The sequence below is a fragment of the Urocitellus parryii genome, chromosome 11, assembly GCF_045843805.1.
Source record: "Urocitellus parryii isolate mUroPar1 chromosome 11, mUroPar1.hap1, whole genome shotgun sequence".
Lineage (NCBI taxonomy): Eukaryota > Metazoa > Chordata > Mammalia > Rodentia > Sciuridae > Urocitellus > Urocitellus parryii.
The window spans coordinates 118,817,536-118,833,965 of NC_135541.1; the positions used below are offsets into that span (position 1 = coordinate 118,817,536).

Consider the following 16,430-nt stretch of genomic DNA (forward strand, 5'->3'; position numbering starts at 1 on the left):
TCATGAGCCTGTCATGATCAAGAGTGTTTGCAGTGCTTAGAATTAACTTAACAATTGTTTGCTTTGAACTGGTCATGTCTCTGGCAGTGCCCAGAATTAAGGATCGTCATTTTCTTGATTAAGAACCTAAAGAGTGAAATTGTGTTGAGTGATCTGAGTGAATAAAGCATTGAAAGGGGCAGAAGCCCGTGGACATTCTTTAGTTCTCCCCTCAGCTTCGTAAGTGGCACTTTGCCCATCGTGACCGGTTCTCACCACCAAACGCATCAGAACACTGAGCCGGTCAAGCACGTCCGTGCTTGATCTATGTTAGGCACCTCACGTGGACCTAGAGGATGTATGAATTTGAAGAAATGCTGGGGGGTGAGAGGAAGTTGTTTCCATTTGAGAAATGACAAGTTATTTGAATATAAACAAATGTATGGCTTGGCATATTCAGAGAGCCCAGGCACAGCTTTGGAAATATATATATATTTTTTTGTTTTTGTTTTTGTTTTTCTGAGAGGTCTGAACAGTTGGAAGGTGGCCCTCAATATATGAAAGCACACAGCTACCAGGGCTGAGAAACAGACATCACTTGGGAGGGCTGTCATGTTGGTGTTTGAAAACCCAGGGGTGAGACGTGACACCAAGTTCTTCTACTTCCCCTTTTCTAATTTCTACCTCTCTTATCTGAATATGACCTCCCATTTTCCCTTGTAGATGGGAAATAAGCCTGCCTTTTGGTGAGACAGACATGCCCTGCCTGCAGCCAGGCCTGGTTCCCATGTTTCTGTGGCTGTTGCTGCTGATCCTGGGTGAGTAGAGGGACTGGGATAGGGCAGTGGCTTCAGTTCCTACAGTCAGACAAGGGAGCCTCTGTCTCTTCTTTTACATTGGGGTTCATAGTCAGATAGCAAGAAAAGACAGAGAAGGCCCGTGTTCCCAAGACAACCATAAAACTCCAAATACAGCCATCCGAGGAAGCCAAGGATTGGCCCTTGGTTTTGTATCATTGTTGGCTTTTTTTTTTTTTTAATCCTATAGGAGATTTGGGCTTAAATTTCTGCCAATCCACAGCTCTAAATTCCTTCCTTGTACAGCTCCCAACGAAATAACTTTTCAGACAAGCAGTAGCTTCCCAAACCTAGGTGAGTCAGGCAAGGTCTACTGAGAAACAAGACCTCCTTCTCCCCGGTTTTAAGCCAAAACTTAGCCAGAGTTTTAAAAAATAGAAGGAATACGAGGAGGCCCAAGAAAGTGAGGGGAGGAGAAGCCATTTCTCCAAGTGGTTCCTGCGTGGGCACTGTGAGTTCCCGTGGGAGAAGAGAGGAAGGGAATGGAGTAAGAAGTTGTCACGCAGGCGGGTGCAGAGACGAGCCAGGCCTGTGGACGGGCACTGCGTTTGTAAAGTCAATCGTAGACTAAATGTTTTCATGGTTGTTTAGGAACTTTGGGTGGTACAGAATGGGTGCCAAGAATTGGGAGGAAAGATGCCGTTGTGCAGTTAGGTTGTCAGAAAAGTTCTCCTAAAGCATCTGATTGAAAAGATTTGAGAACCATCGTTCTATGCTAATAACCTTTGCTTCTGGATTCCCTCACAGCTCCCGGGGGAGAACAATCACGTAAGTTTCCCCTCCTTTCTGTTCCTCCCAAGTTCTGATCACTCATCCCCCTCAGCCAGCATGTTGGGGCTATTTGCCCAACACTTGCAAATGAGGACATCGGGGGAGATGCCAACATCAGTTGCTGTGCTGGGGTCACACCTGCTACCATGTTGGGCAAATAGCCCCCAGCTTCTCAGTTTCTAGTTCATCCCACATTACCAGGACACCCCATGCAGAGAGGGAGCAAGCATGAGCAGAAGGAAGGGTAGACGCAGCAAGCAACTCTTCAGAGACTCTCGGGCCTCATCTCCTCCACCCCCGAAGTCATTTCCTCTGTGTGTCCAAGTTAGTGCTGCTACCAAAGGAAACAGGAATCGCTTCTATTCACAGAGGCTAATGCCACAGTAAAACCCTTCTATATTTCCAAAAGGAGCTCATGCCTCAGCTTCCGGTCCATCAGTGAGCTGCAATCCTAAACACAAGCCTGATTTCTCAAGCAGCCCGACCTTCTTACTTCAAATTCTTTATATGCCTTTGTTATTGATTGTGTCCAACTTAGATGGAGAGTAGAGAAGAGTTGCCTTCCCTGTAGATTCTCCAACTAAGCAAAGTTTAAAAATAACAAAAGTGAAGAAAGAATCTTGTTTATTACATATTTCAAGTCAAGCCCAAAGTGATTTTTTTTTTTTTTTTTTTTTTTTTTTTTTGAGTCTAGAAACTGCTTTTGAACAGCCCAGGTTCACCTTCATCTTGAAAAGAATGAATAGAACAAAAGTATCTCAGCGCCTACCTTCTGGACTTAGCAGTCTTTGTACAATGAGAAATCTTTTTTTTTTTTTTATTGTACTGGGAATTGAATCCAGGGGTGCTTTACCACTGAGTTACATCCCCAGCCCTTTTTATTTTGAGACAGGGTTTCCCTATGTTGTCCAGTCTGGCTTTCAACTGGCAATCCTCCTGCCTCAGCTTCCCAAATTGCTGGGATTACAAAAATGTGCCACCACACCTGGCACTAATCATGTCTTCTAAACTGTTCTGAGCCCCTGCCAAGACCCCGATCTCCTACGATATCCCCTTGCCCGGGTCCAGGGTAGGCAAAGGATGCGGAAGAACAGATTCTCTCCCAGGCATTTTTCAAAGCTGTCTCTGTTCCATTTCTAACCCTAGTCCCAGGAAAATCCCCAGCTGCAAAGCTAGCCCCTCCCATGTCCTCCGCCCACCCCTCACTCACCTGCCTTTGTCTATTTCCCATTTAGAAGTACCACCCAAAGCTGTACTTCTGCTAGATCCTCCATGGTCCACAGTCTTCGAGGGACAAACGATGATTCTCACATGTGTCAATCACCAATTGCAATCCCAGGAAGGCACATCTTGGTATTGGGATGATGAATTGATTGACGAAACATCTGGAAGGATCCTAATCGAAACATCTGGTTCTTACCAATGCAAGACCCAAGGATCCTCCTACAGTGACCGTGTACATGTGGAATTTTCATCTGGTGAGAAAAAAGGAGGAGTTTCTAAAATCAAACCACTGGGCAGAATATCTGTGAGCTGGGTTAACACGGGGAACCCAGATGGCACTGTGACAGGCGTGGGCATGTGTGATGGGCTGGCCCCAGTGGGGAGAGCAAGAAGCACGGCAGCAGCAAAGTGTGGTGCTGTCCATTTCCTCATTCAGAGAAGTGTCTGCATCCCAGGGGCCACCAGGCAAAAAGGAGGCCAGGTCTGAATATGGTATGGGATAGAATTCCTCTTTTAAAGATGGGATTTCTCAAGGACATTTTCCAGAAATTAGTTCCCTCTTCCAGAACAAGGAAGAATCTAGTATGGAGCATGTGGAAAAATTGGTGGAGGACATTTGCAGGCGTGTACAGGGCTGTAGCTCTTTTCTCGTGGGGAGAACTGAGAGCAAAGAAAGAAATGACAGGGAAGAATTGAGTATGTCCTTGGCTCTTTGCAGACTGGCTGATCCTCCAGGTGCCATACCCGGTCTTTGAAGGAGATGATATAGTTCTGAGATGCCTAGGGAGGAGAGAAGAGATAATACATGAAAAGATTTACTACAAAGATGGAAAACAACTTCCTGATGGTGATAACTCAGACTTCATCAGATTACATTCAGTGCGCCAAGATGATAGCAAATATCATTGTACTGCTTCTAAGGAATCTTGGAATTTGTTTTGGAAAAAAACTTCAAAATCCCTAAGTATCCAAGTTCAAGGTAATGGTTGAACGCCTGTGGGTTTAGGTTTTGGCAGTGAAGTTGTGAGGATCAAGGGAGGGTGTTTATCAGTGGGGATTTCATAAAAAATCTCCGTGGGCCATGGGAGGAAGATGGTCCCCACTTCGGGGTGCTGACAGCACAGGTAAATCTGTGCCCCGTTCCCTAAGGATTGTGTTCCTTCTCTCTAGAGCTCTTTCCACGTCCTGTGCTGAAAGCCAGTCCCTCCCAGCCCATTGAGGGAGGCCCATGGACTCTGACCTGTGAGACGCAGCTTGCTTTTCAGAGGTCCCATGTCCAGCTCCAGTTCTGCTTCTTCAGAGATGGCCATACCCTGGGGTCAGGCTGCAGCAGCTCCCCAGAGCTCCAGATGCCCACAATGGGGAGCGAAGATTCGGGGCTCTACCGGTGTAAGGCAGAGGCAGCAACTCCCAGAATCATGAAAATGAGCTGGGTGTCCCGTATCCTTGTGCAGAGTAAGTGTTACAGGGGCTGCTTGCTCTTCCAGAGCTGGGGAGAGGAGAACAGTTCAGGACACCCCCTGCCCCTGGGGTGGTTGATGTCGAGAGAGGCTCCAGCGATTATGGTATCTTTCTCTATTTGGACTCAGTATTGGACCAACTTCCCTAGGACCCTCTTTTCCATCTAAGCCAGGCAATAGTAATTATCCATCAGTTACTGGGCGCCCAAACCGGACAACTAGAAGCACCATTGACCAAATGCTGTCTGAGAAGGTCCCGATAGTGTTTTCATAGTTGACTTAACCTCACACCAAAATCATCAGAAAAGGGGAAGATGACTATGGACTGGAATAGTCAGAGAAGAATGTGGGGGCATGGAAGAGAGACTGGAGAACCCTTAAAGGATGGGGAAAGAGTTTTGGATTCTGAGAAAAGTCACTTCAGGATAGAGGCAACATCCCCAGTACTCTTATTCTGTAGCATATCCGAGATTCTTTCCAGATACGTGTTCATAAAATGTGATTGCAAACAACACCGGGTTTAAGATCATGGGCCTGGTGCCTGCATTTCCCAAGGATAGGAGCTGTTGTGGGAGTGGGAAAAGCTACTGATCTCTTTATAAAATTAATTTCTTCTTTCCGACTTTGGACCCTGGCCTATTGCGTCTACGACTATTGGCCTATTCCTGGCGGCTCCAGACTTTTCCTTGACTCTGAAGTGCTTGCCATCAAAACCCTCCCGTGTTACCTTGTGTCTTCCCAGGAATCCCTGTATCTGATGTGAATCTAGAGATCCAGCCCCCAGGGGGGCAGCTGATTGAAGGAGAAAATCTGGTCCTTATCTGTTCAGTAGCCGAGGGCACAGGGAATATCACATTCTCCTGGCACAAAGAGGGAATAAGTCTGGGCAGAAAAACCCAGCGTTCCCTGTTGGCAGAGCTGCGAGTGCCCGCCGTGCAGAAGCGTGATACTGGGAGGTACTACTGTGCAGCTGACAACAACCACGTCCCCATCCTCAGCAAGCGGATTACCGTCACCGTGAGAAGTGAGCTCCTGATTCCTCCCTACCACCCTTGTTTTGCAAGCCAGAGTTGAAGTTCTCCATCAGCCCTGAAGTTTTGGAAGCAGGCCAATGAACAGAGGCAAAGATCCAAAAAAACGACCCCTGCCGCTACAAACGTGGCAAAATGAGCGGGAGATGCTTTGCTCCCGTGGGGAGAAGACTTTGGGATGATGGGGACAAAATTCTCCTGGGCTACTTTTCTGGGTTTTAGGACAATGCTTCTGATCGTTAGATTAGGAAAGTGCAGGCAGTGGGGAACAGAAGTGATCAAGGGATATATCTACTTCTAAGCTCATCTGACAGCCCTTCTGTCTCCCTCAGGTCTTGTGTCCCGCCCTGTGCTCACCCTCAGGGCTCCCAGGGCCCAGGCTGTGGTGGGGGACGTGGTGGAGCTTCACTGCGAGGCCCTGAGGGGCTCTCCCCCGATCCTGTACCAGTTTTATCATGAAGATGTCACCCTGGGGAACAGCTCGGCACCTTCTGGGGGAGGAGCATCCTTCAACCTCTCTCTGACTGCAGAACATTCTGGAAACTACTCCTGCGAGGCCGACAATGGCCTGGGGGCCCAGCGCAGTCACGGAGTGAGTCTCCACGTCCTAGGTAAGCAGGTTGTACACACAGTAGTCCAGACACAACAGAACTCTGTTGGACTTCTTGCTGGCATGGATTCTTTCCTGTGATTACACATTCCTTTATTTTCCTCTGTAAGAGGCTACAGTTCCCAAATTCCCCACTCCAGAGGAAGTTCAAAGACTCCAAAATACCAGATACGCGAGCTGCAGCGATTACTGGCAAGGAAACATCATTCCCTGCCCTGATCATGATTTTCTTCCTGCCTGCATGCACCTTTTATTTTATTTTATTTTTTTAAAGGTGGTGGTGCTAGGAATTGAACCCAGGGCCTTGTGTATGTGAGGCTAGCACTCTACCAGCAGAAGCCATCTTTCTTGCAGCCAGTGTTGGCTCATATTTCAGGTCTAATCATTGCCATTCAATGAATGGTCCCACATTCACACTCCCTCCCCTTGAGTCGGTCTGTAACACAAAGCAGAGCTTAAGATCCTTCCCAAGTGTCTCTTGCCAGTGAAACACACGGATTAATCTAAAGCACTGCACACAAAGAGAACTATCTCATTTAAGTTTCTTCACCACTTAGCAGAACCAGCAATCTTCTCGTTCTTATTCCACATGAATGGTTTTTTCTATTCTCATTTGCTGTCCTATCTCTAGAGTCATCAATGAACGTGGAATTATTGTTGCTAGTGCTGCATCTGGATGTTTTTGGGCCAGTCTGGGTCAATTAGTTCCTTGGCCAATTATTGGGCAACTATTGAATGTCATGCAAAGTTTCAGCAACTGGAAATACAACACAGGAAAGATAAATCCCTATTCTTATGGAACTTAAATTCTATTGGGGTCATTTGATATATGATAATGATAGACAAATGGATGGATGATAGAGGGATGGATGTTACACAGTGCTGGAGAGTAACTTGGAAAATGAAGTCAGGTAATTGGGTGGAGAATAATGAGGTCCTAAATTAGATAGATATGGAACCATGTCTTGATCTTAGAGCTAAGATTCAGCAATAGGAATATCCTAGAAATGACCCTTGATTTTAGTTTTATCTGTAATAATGATAGTTTGGCATTCATTGATCACTTTACATACACGATTCTTATAATAGTTTGAGACATAATTTATTATTAGCTCCTTTTTAGAAATAAAAAAAAACAGACTTAGAGAAGTTAAAGTTTTTAAAAATCAAGATTACAGCCAGGCATGCCTATAATAATACCTGACACTCCAGAGGCTGAGGCAGGAGGATTGCAAGTTGGAGGCCAGCCTTTGCAACTTAGCAAGGCCCTAAGCAACTTCTCAAGATCCTGTCTCAAAATAGAAAATAAAAGGGGCTGGGAATGTAGCTCAGTGGTAAAATGCCCCTGGACTAGATCCCCAGTACCTAAATAAATAAATAAGTAAAGTAAAAATCAAGATTACAGAGTTAACAAAGGGCAGAATCAGGATTCAAACCTATATCTTTCTGAATCCAGGTTTGTGTTCCTACTATGAACTATGCAGAATACTCTTTTATTACAGTTTCTTGTATCCATGCTTATACAAAACTGCCAATGAACTATTTTCCTCTCTCAGTTCCAGTGTCCCACCCTGTCCTCACATTCAGGATTCCCAGGGTCCAGGCTGAGGTGGGGGACATGGTGGGGCTTCACTGCGAGGCCCTGAGGGGCTCTCCCCCGATCCTGTACCAGTTTTATCATGAGAACGTCATCCTGGGGAACATCTTGGTTCCCTCTGGAGGAGGAGCATCCTTCAACCTCTCCCTGACTGCAGAACATTCTGGAAACTACTCCTGTGACGCTAACAATGGCCTGGGGGCTCAGCGCAGTGAGGTGGTGGCACTCAGCATCACAGGTGAGTTAGTGGCACCTGAACTAGAGGCCATAGTAGTAGGCAGTAAAATAGTCCTCCAGTGGACAGTACAAATTCTATTAATGGCCAAGTTTCTGAACACGCCCACCAAGGTGTGGAGCAGCTTGAGATGGATGCTGATTTCATGTGGAAAGGGGAAAGGGAATAAATTTTAATCTTAGATGCGAGTGACCACCTTTAACATGTCATTGTTTTGAAAATCACAAATTATGCTAAAGATAATTTGAATGGAGAAATCAGAAACTGGAAAATTACCTGCCCTAATAGATCTTAGCTCCACTTGCATGTTTTTTTGTCTAGATCCCAAACTTTTGCCCTTGAAACTCAAGTATATATCTTGGCTCTCAGGGAATTCCAGGAGAAGAATTGTTCTTATGACCACAGGACTCACTGGGGGATTGCTCCTCATCCTTGTCTTTGCTGCTACTTGGCTGTATCGCATCAAGAGCCAAAAGAAACCAGGTAGGTGTCTCTGTCTTAGCCCTTAAGGCTGTGAATTTGGCCATTGCTATAATGATTTGGAGTTGGGTAGTGCATCCTATAAAAGCCAATTATTCCTTCTAAGTACTAGTCCCTCAGTTTTACAGGCAATAGTAACAAAAAAGGTAGAGTAAAGTTTTCAATGGGATTTTTTTTTATCTCTCGTGTTTAATTTGAGATGAATTATGTATCAGAGCTTTGCTTTCAATTAAAAATTGGAAAATTAAGCGCTTTACTGTTCTACCTGCATTCCAAAGCCTACTGAAAACAAAAGGGCCTCCAAACCCCTCCACCATTTGTAACAAAAAGCAGGTGATCGTCAAAAGTGCAAATCATAAGCCAAGATACATTTGAATAGCAGTCAACTGTATTGAAATTTGGATAAAACTAATAGAGAACAACTGAGAGGAGATTAAAAATTCAATTGCTGATTGTTGGTTGTACATAGATACACAATTGCCTTTTGCATGTTAATTGTATACTCTGCAACCTCACTAAACTCCTTACTTAGTTCTAATATCTGTTTTGTAGGTTTCATATAATTGTCTATCTAGATGGCATGCTATCTGCTAATAAAGACAGTATCACTTTTTTTCCAGTCTTAACCTTTTCTTTTTCTTTCTTGATTGCACTGTCTAGAACCTTTTATGTAATGTTGAATAGAACTGGTCAGAGCAGACATCTCTGTCTTGTTCCTGACCTTAGGAAAAAAGTATTCAGTTTCTCACAATCAAGTATTTTGCCAACTGTCGGATTTTCATAGACTCACTTTATCTGGCTAAGCAAGTCCCTACTAATTCCTAATCTGTTTAGAATGTTTACAGGCATAGATATTTGTCAAGTGCTTTTTCTGCATTGATTGAAATAATCGGGTGATTTTCTGTTTTCAGTCTATTAATAAGGTTAACTTTGAGTGTTCAAGCCATATTATATTTCTGGGGTCTTTATCATGATGGTTGGATTTGATTTGCTAAAATTTTATTAAGAATGCTTGTATCTGTGTGTAAGAGGGAGTTGGTTGATATCTTTCTCTTCTCTTGCCTTTATAGGATTTGCTGTCAAAATTGTAGCCACTTAGCTAACCCTTTCAATATCCTCCATTCTTCTTTGTGTGTTCACATTTCCATCTCGTATCATTTTTGATCTGCCAAAAGGGATTCTTCTAACATTTCTTACAGTAAGTGTGCTGTCATTACTAAATTCATTTATGTTCTTACTGATTTTCTGTATACTATCAATAGTTGAGATAGGGAATTGAAATCTTCAACTGCAAGTGTGAATTTATTCATTTCTTCCTGTAGTCGTATCTAGTTCTGCTTTGAGGATTTGATGCTCTTTATGAGCTGTGTGAATATTTAGAAGCGTTATGTGTTTTTGATGAATTGAAAAAATTTATCCTTACAAAATGACCCTCTTTACCAAACCTCCCTGATAGTATCACTTACTTTGAAAGAGTTCTTGTTTGATACTAATGTAATAATGAACTCTGATTAATACAATTATAAATATTAGCATGTTAACAAATATAATCACTGCTAACATGGTATTTCTTTCCCTGTCCTTTTACTTTTGATTTATCTGTGTCCTATACTTTAGTGTATCTTTTTTTAATAATTAAAATGTGATTAATTCCTTCTTTTTCCTTTCATCCAATATGAGAGTGTCCACCTTTTATGAAAGGTGTTTAGACCATCTGTAAGTTAGATTTTATTTTATTTTAATTGTCATATAATACTTATACTTATTTATGGATACAATATTATAAGTCAATACATGTACATGGTATGTATTGATCAAATTAATACATCTCCTCAAATATTACAGTTTATATGTCTTGGGAATTTTCAAGTACTTCTGTAGTTATTTCTAGAAGCATAATAAATTGTTGTAGACCATAGTTACCCCACAGTGCTACACAATATTCTAATGAATCCCCCCATCTAATCTCTGTCTAACCTCCCTCCCCACTACCTAGAAGAGGGCATTAGAATCTCACTGTTGAAGTGGATAATGTTCAAAAAGCAGACTACTCGGTCACCACGACACCAGGAAGGAGGAGAGTACTGACTATTTAATGTGATCCATGTGAACAGAAGGCCAGGGGGTATTCTGTCCACCAGGTCTAGAAGAAGTGCTGTTGTTTTGTTTTGCTTGTGGTGCTGAGAATCGAACCCAGGACTTCATGCATGCCAAGCAAGTGCTCAGCCCTTCATTCGCTTCCTGGAGAAGTGTATTGAATAGCAGACTCACCGAGAAGTGGTGAGAGTTCACCAGGAAGAGGGTCTCTGTCTTTCTCTTCTCAAAAATCTTGACTCCTGAATCCTCCACCCCATAGCAAAATTCCCTGTCCCGTTATTGACCATTTATCTCAGGAAGGAGCTCAAACTTTCCGCATATTTCTAGAAGTAAAGTATTCTACTTCTTGCCTGAATAATTCCTACAAATTATCAAAAGAGGCAAAAATGTGTCAATTCTATATTCAAAGTACTTGGGTTAAAATTTCAGTAATGTCAATTGCTAACTTTTTTTTTTGTAGTTATAGATGGACAGCAGGCGTTTATTTTATTTTTTTATTTTTATGTGGTGCTGAGGATTGAACCCAGTGCCTAGTAACGTGCTAGGCAAGCACTTTGGCACTGAGCCACAACCCCAGCCCATAACTTACTTGCTAGCTTCTTGATATTAGGAAAGTCACTTATACTCTCCAAACCCCAGTGTTTTTCATCTAGGTAGTGGTCATAATAACAGTAGCTACCTTTGACAATGTAGGCAAACTGCTTAGTAGAGTTCCTGGCCCACATGTCCTCAGGGAAGACATGGTCAATAGCCACCTCTTTACATCTCAGTTTTCTTTTTACAGTGAGGAGATAGACTTCCAGACCCATCCTTACAGACAAACTGCCCAGGGAAGACACTGGCTGTGGGTGGACGTGGGTTCTCATTGTCGTGAGGACAGAGACACAGGCCTAAGTCATGATCGCACACTTCCAGCTTCTCTTTCCTCCTTTGCATCAGAGCGTTGCATCAACTCCACCTAGATCCAGGCACATAGGACTGGGTAATATTGTAATTAGTCCAGATAAGTTGAAATTAGCCAGTGAAAGAGATGGAAAGAAAAGGGATGGAGAAACTGCCGAGTGCCCAAGTGATGTGCAGTTCAGCGTTTCTTCAGAGGATCTGCAGGGGTCACAGAGTAAAGCAGACAGCGTGTCTACCACCTACCGCGAGAGTCGCAGTTTGGTGTCAGTGTTAAGCTGCAGTCACAGTGAACAAGTGGGTGTGGAGGAAGACCTGGGCCCCGAGTTAAATATCGCCTCGTCTCACTTCTGCTTCCTGGCCACAGCTATTTAGAATTTCTTTTCGCATGGCTGTTACGGATTGAAAAATGATTCATAACGAGTGTGATTCTGGGCAGATGTCCTCCAAGACCCCGCCTTCCCTAGGTGTAACATGACATGGGGGCATGGAAGGTTATTCCCCAAGCTTCTCCATGTCTGAGATCTTACAGTGAATCTGACTTCGAGGAAGGAGTGTTCTGACGCAGCCCACTGTCCACACAGCTCTCTTACCCTCAGTGTTCCTTTGTTCCTTTTGTAGGGAGACTTCCGGCCACGGGGACACCTAGGTAAGGTCTCGGATTCTTGTGCTGCTTGGGTTCATTTGCATAATTTGTTTACAACTAGGATGATGTTCATTTTTAAAGTTTTGAATGGACTTCCTACCAACCTTGTAACGTTCTTACAAAATTAAAAAAAAAAAAAGTGATCAGAAAACCAGTCCCACTCCTCTTTGGGGACAATATTATGTCAACTGACATACGGAATGCATGCTGTTGTCTGGGTTTATTTATCGACCTCCGAGCTGCAGTACAGAACTGACCACTGACGTCTTAATGACGTCACCCTGCATAGGGCCACCGTTCATTCACTCCCTGTTTCTCTCATTCTTTCACTCATTTAGGAAGTGATACTAAATGCCAGCATTAAATTAACAGTGCACAAGGAGGTGATTTTTTTGAGGAAACTTTATAATATCTTACAGGGAAAGTGGAGTCTTACCACACGAGGTAGAAAATTTTTAAAAAAGACAAAGGTCAAGTTACATGGGAATGCAGAAGACCTTGCGTATCAACGTTTAAACATTAATATCTTTAAAAATAATCTTAACAATTAGACAAATATAAGTTTTATCCTCTCAAAGGGACCTGAAGACTGTGTGGCTTCTGCCCTTGGACTTGGCCTCAGCTAGCTTCCCCTGGGGTCCATCTTGCACCACACTTTTTCCAATATTTTCTTGAAAGAGTCATGAAAAAGTGTCCGTGATAATTTTTTTTTTATGTAAATCCTGCCAGGCTCTAGGTCTTCCTGGATACCAATTTCTCTGAGACTCTGTGTAACTCACAAACACTCTTCGTCCATTGTGTCTTCTTGTCACAGTTACAGTCCCAGTGAACATCAGGAGACTTCCGGGTTTGGGCCCTCCAGCCTAGATGCCCAGGAGCCCCCCTTCTCTGAGCAATTAGTCCAACTGGAGCTGCAGCCAGTGTACAGCAATGGTAAGGACTTCTTAAGGGACACAGGGTTCTAGGGAAGTACCAGTACAGAGGAAGGACTGAGCAACAACTCAGGGCCCTTTCATAGCCAATTTAAATATGACATACCTAACATTATAGGGATTAAAAGGCAGCTATAAATTTGGTGGCTGTAAAGGAGTATTGGTCTGATTTTCCTTACTATGATGAAACACCCGAGACTGGGTACTTTATAAGAAAAAAAGTTTTATCTAGCTCATATTTCTGGAGGTTCAAGAGCATGGCACTGGCATTGGCTCTGGAGAGGATGTCATGGCAGATGGCATCACAATTTCAGGAGTGCACATAAGCAGGGAGATCATGTGGCAAATAGGAATCCAGAGTGATGGGAGGTGCCAATCAAGACCTTTCCCTAGACCCCACCTCTTAGAGGTTCCACTACCTCTTCACGTCACAACGCAGGGGACCACTCTTCTGATAGATGACCCTCTGGAGAACAAACCAAATCCCAAACTAAACCATAGCAGGAGACTCTCAGATGGGGGCCATGTAACATCTTCTGTTTTCTCACAGTGAATCCTGAAGAAGGAAACCTGATTTATTCTCAGATCAGGAGCATCCCGAATACAAACGGAATTTCAGGTGAGATACCTTTCAGACAAGTAGAGGCGAGGTGGTAGGTGGCAGTGCTCTCAGATCCAGACAAGGGTCTTTGATCAAAGAGTCGTCTCAAATGTGAGCTTAACATGGGAGACATGGCCTGCTTCTCCTGGGCCCAGTCCCTGTTATCTGTCCTTGCCGACCTTTCAGGACGTGACTCTCATCATCTCTTCCCACGATCACTCTTTGTGGCAACAGCAGAGTTCAATAGGCATTTCTGGAAACCTGTTGCGTTGGTTTCGATGTCCGTTTCTCCTTTTCGAACTCATGGGCTCCTTGGTCATATGGACTGAGCTTCTGTCATCTCTGCCTCCTTGTAATGTACCTAATGTTTAATAAGAAGCCACTTTTCAATGAATGCTTGTTGGCTGAATAAATAAACAAGAGAGACACAAACAACTCTCTGGAAGGACAGAGGAACACACAGTGAATTTTCTTAATGCTCCACTGCAAATCTTTGGCTTCCTGGGGGAACTGCTGTGTGGTTTAGACGGCGGGTCTCTCCTCCAGCCTTCTCCAAATTCCCTGTGCAAAGAGAAGTGAGTGCTGTGGGCCACTTCCTCCCAGATGGTCAATACGGCCACAGAGGTGCCTTGTTTTTAGTGTGCATATATCTTGTGTGTGGAGGGGAAAGAGTGCTTTTTTTTTCTGTGAGGACTTAGAAAAAGTCAGCAGAGAAAACAGTCAAGAGATGAGCAGGAGAGGTGGAGTGGACTGGGAATGCACTGTGAATAGGCTGTAAATTTGAAATGTAGAACTTAAAACTTTTCTTTGCTATTCCCATCCAACAGCCAATTCACCGCGGACGCCTAGGAACAGTAAGGTGAGATACATTTCCTGGCCCTCTCTCTTCTCTGCTCTTCCTCATCTGTATTTAGGTACTTAAAATTTGTGGGTTTTCCACCAGGAACCTGTGGTCATTTATTCAGAATTGAAGAAGGCACACCCGGAGGACTCTGCAGGACCGGCCAGCCGAAGAGGCAGTGACCACGAGGACATTACAGAAAACTATGAGAATGTCTCATGGGCTCCAGCAGCCTCAGAGCACTAGCTCCTCACCAACAGTGGCCCACAGAGAGCCCAGGGAACAGCTGTGTGCCGTGGACTAGAGGAGGAGGACCGTCTAGCCAGGGTCACAAAGGCTTTACCTATAGAATTGCAGTAAATACACAGAAATAATTCTAAGGCTTAAGCACTATAATTTCTGTTTTGCAGATGAGTCAGAGGTCCATAAAGGTGAAATAGGCCCAGAGAGGCTATCCAAGGTCATATGCAAACAAAAGCAGGATCCAAATGCAGATGTGATCAGCTCTGAAATCTGTGCTCTTAACTACTGCTCTACCTTGTTTTCTCGTCAGGAGGATGACAATAGAATTCAGAAGGATCATACATGATACGGAAGGTGAATTACATGCTATTCACCAAACAGATGGCTTAAGCATGTATAAGTGATATTCAGAATGGACCGTAAGCCTGTAGTCCATCCCACCACAGAGTATTCGGCTTCTGTTCTCTCATTGTCTTGGTTTTGCATTGTTCATGGGTCTTTTTTCTCTTCCCTCAGTGATCACTCTGTGTGCCTTTTGCATCAAAATGTTTTTTATTTTTTTCCCCTTCTGTCAGTATCTGAATGTTATTGGCAAAGTTTTCAGTCACTCTGGTTGACAGTGTTTAATGTACTGAATTCGTTGATCTCCTGTCACTGGATCAATCATGCTGCCTGCCTGTAGTAGCTCAGTTGTGCCACTTAACTGCAGCACTTACAGTTTGAAGCTACTGAAGCATCAGTGCCAACCCCAGAATCTCAGGAAATCCAATGATTCACAGAACTAGAGCGCAGCCGTCATGTTCCTCAGGAATTCTTTTTTTAAAAAAAAAAATTGTTCTTTTTAGATATACGGGACAGTAGGGTGTATTTTGACATATTCCATTGTTTATAGATACCACATCTTCTTTATCCATTCATCTGTTGAAGGGCATCTTGGTTGGATCCATAGCTTTGCTATTGTGAGTTGAGCTGCTTTCAACCATTGATGTGGCCACTTCAGTGCAGTATGCTGACTTTAAGTACTTTGGGTATAAACCAAGATGTGAAATAACGGGTCAAATGGTGGTTCCATTCCAAGTTTTCTGAGGAGTCTCCATTACTGCTTTCCATTCACTCAGGAGTCCTGGTTACCTGAGCTGACAGTGGAGCAGAAGTTGTCAAACATTAACTTGTAAGCTCAGACCAGAACTTCTCATCTGTCCCCCAGTTGGCTGAGAAACATTGTCTATCAAGGACTCGGAATAAAATAACAACATGCTGTTGTGCTTAAGTTTCAGGAGAATGGACAAAATCACTTAAAATTTCTTCAGAGGCAGAAAAGGGGTAACTGAAATGGTTAGCCTTGATCACCTGGCATTACACTTCTACAGCTTTCAAAACAATAGGCCTTAAGAAAAAGAACCTAGTGAATTTCTTGATGCATATGAATGGATCAATTTAACAACATCATGGATTCTGCAACACCCATTGTTCAATACTTTATGTAAATAACACAAGAGCACTTTGAAAACCTTGAAATAGTTCAAGCATAAAAGTCCACAGTGTATTTCAGATTTATGCTTGGGGTGTCAATAACGTAGACAATAGAAAGAATAACATGCAATCTAATTTGAAGCTTTTAATCTTAGCCTAATGAATTCAATCAGCAACTGAAGAAAAAAATCCATTTTTTTCTTGTCGAAGAAATGTGTATTTTTTATTATGAGAGAAGGGCTTATATGTCTTTTTTCATATTACTAGGTGCAAAACACAATCCAGGACAGGGGCTGGGCCTGTAGCGGGGATCAAATAATCCAATGGGAATCTGTGTGTGCTTGAGTTTTCTCCTAATGCCTTTCTACTGGGGGCTCCAGGAAGGATAAATTGTTTGGTTTGAGGGGGAAAAGACATGTCAGTGGGCGCTTGTTGTAGGAAACCTATGATACA

At 43.4% G+C, this 16,430-nt stretch overlaps 1 protein-coding gene across 1 annotated transcript; it reads left to right on the top strand.

Annotated features, from left to right (window-relative positions):
• Positions 1–766: 766 nt before the first annotated feature.
• Positions 767–14,507, top strand: LOC113201459 (Fc receptor-like protein 3). The gene is made up of 14 exons (XM_026415217.2): positions 767–797; positions 1,584–1,604; positions 2,843–3,085; positions 3,550–3,810; positions 4,002–4,286; positions 5,034–5,315; positions 5,655–5,933; positions 7,489–7,767; positions 8,134–8,247; positions 11,863–11,890; positions 12,702–12,820; positions 13,370–13,438; positions 14,248–14,279; positions 14,364–14,507. The coding sequence occupies exons 1-14, from the start codon at positions 767–769 to the stop codon at positions 14,505–14,507; spliced, it is 2,187 nt and encodes a 728-aa protein (XP_026271002.2).
• Positions 14,508–16,430: the final 1,923 nt, after the last annotated feature.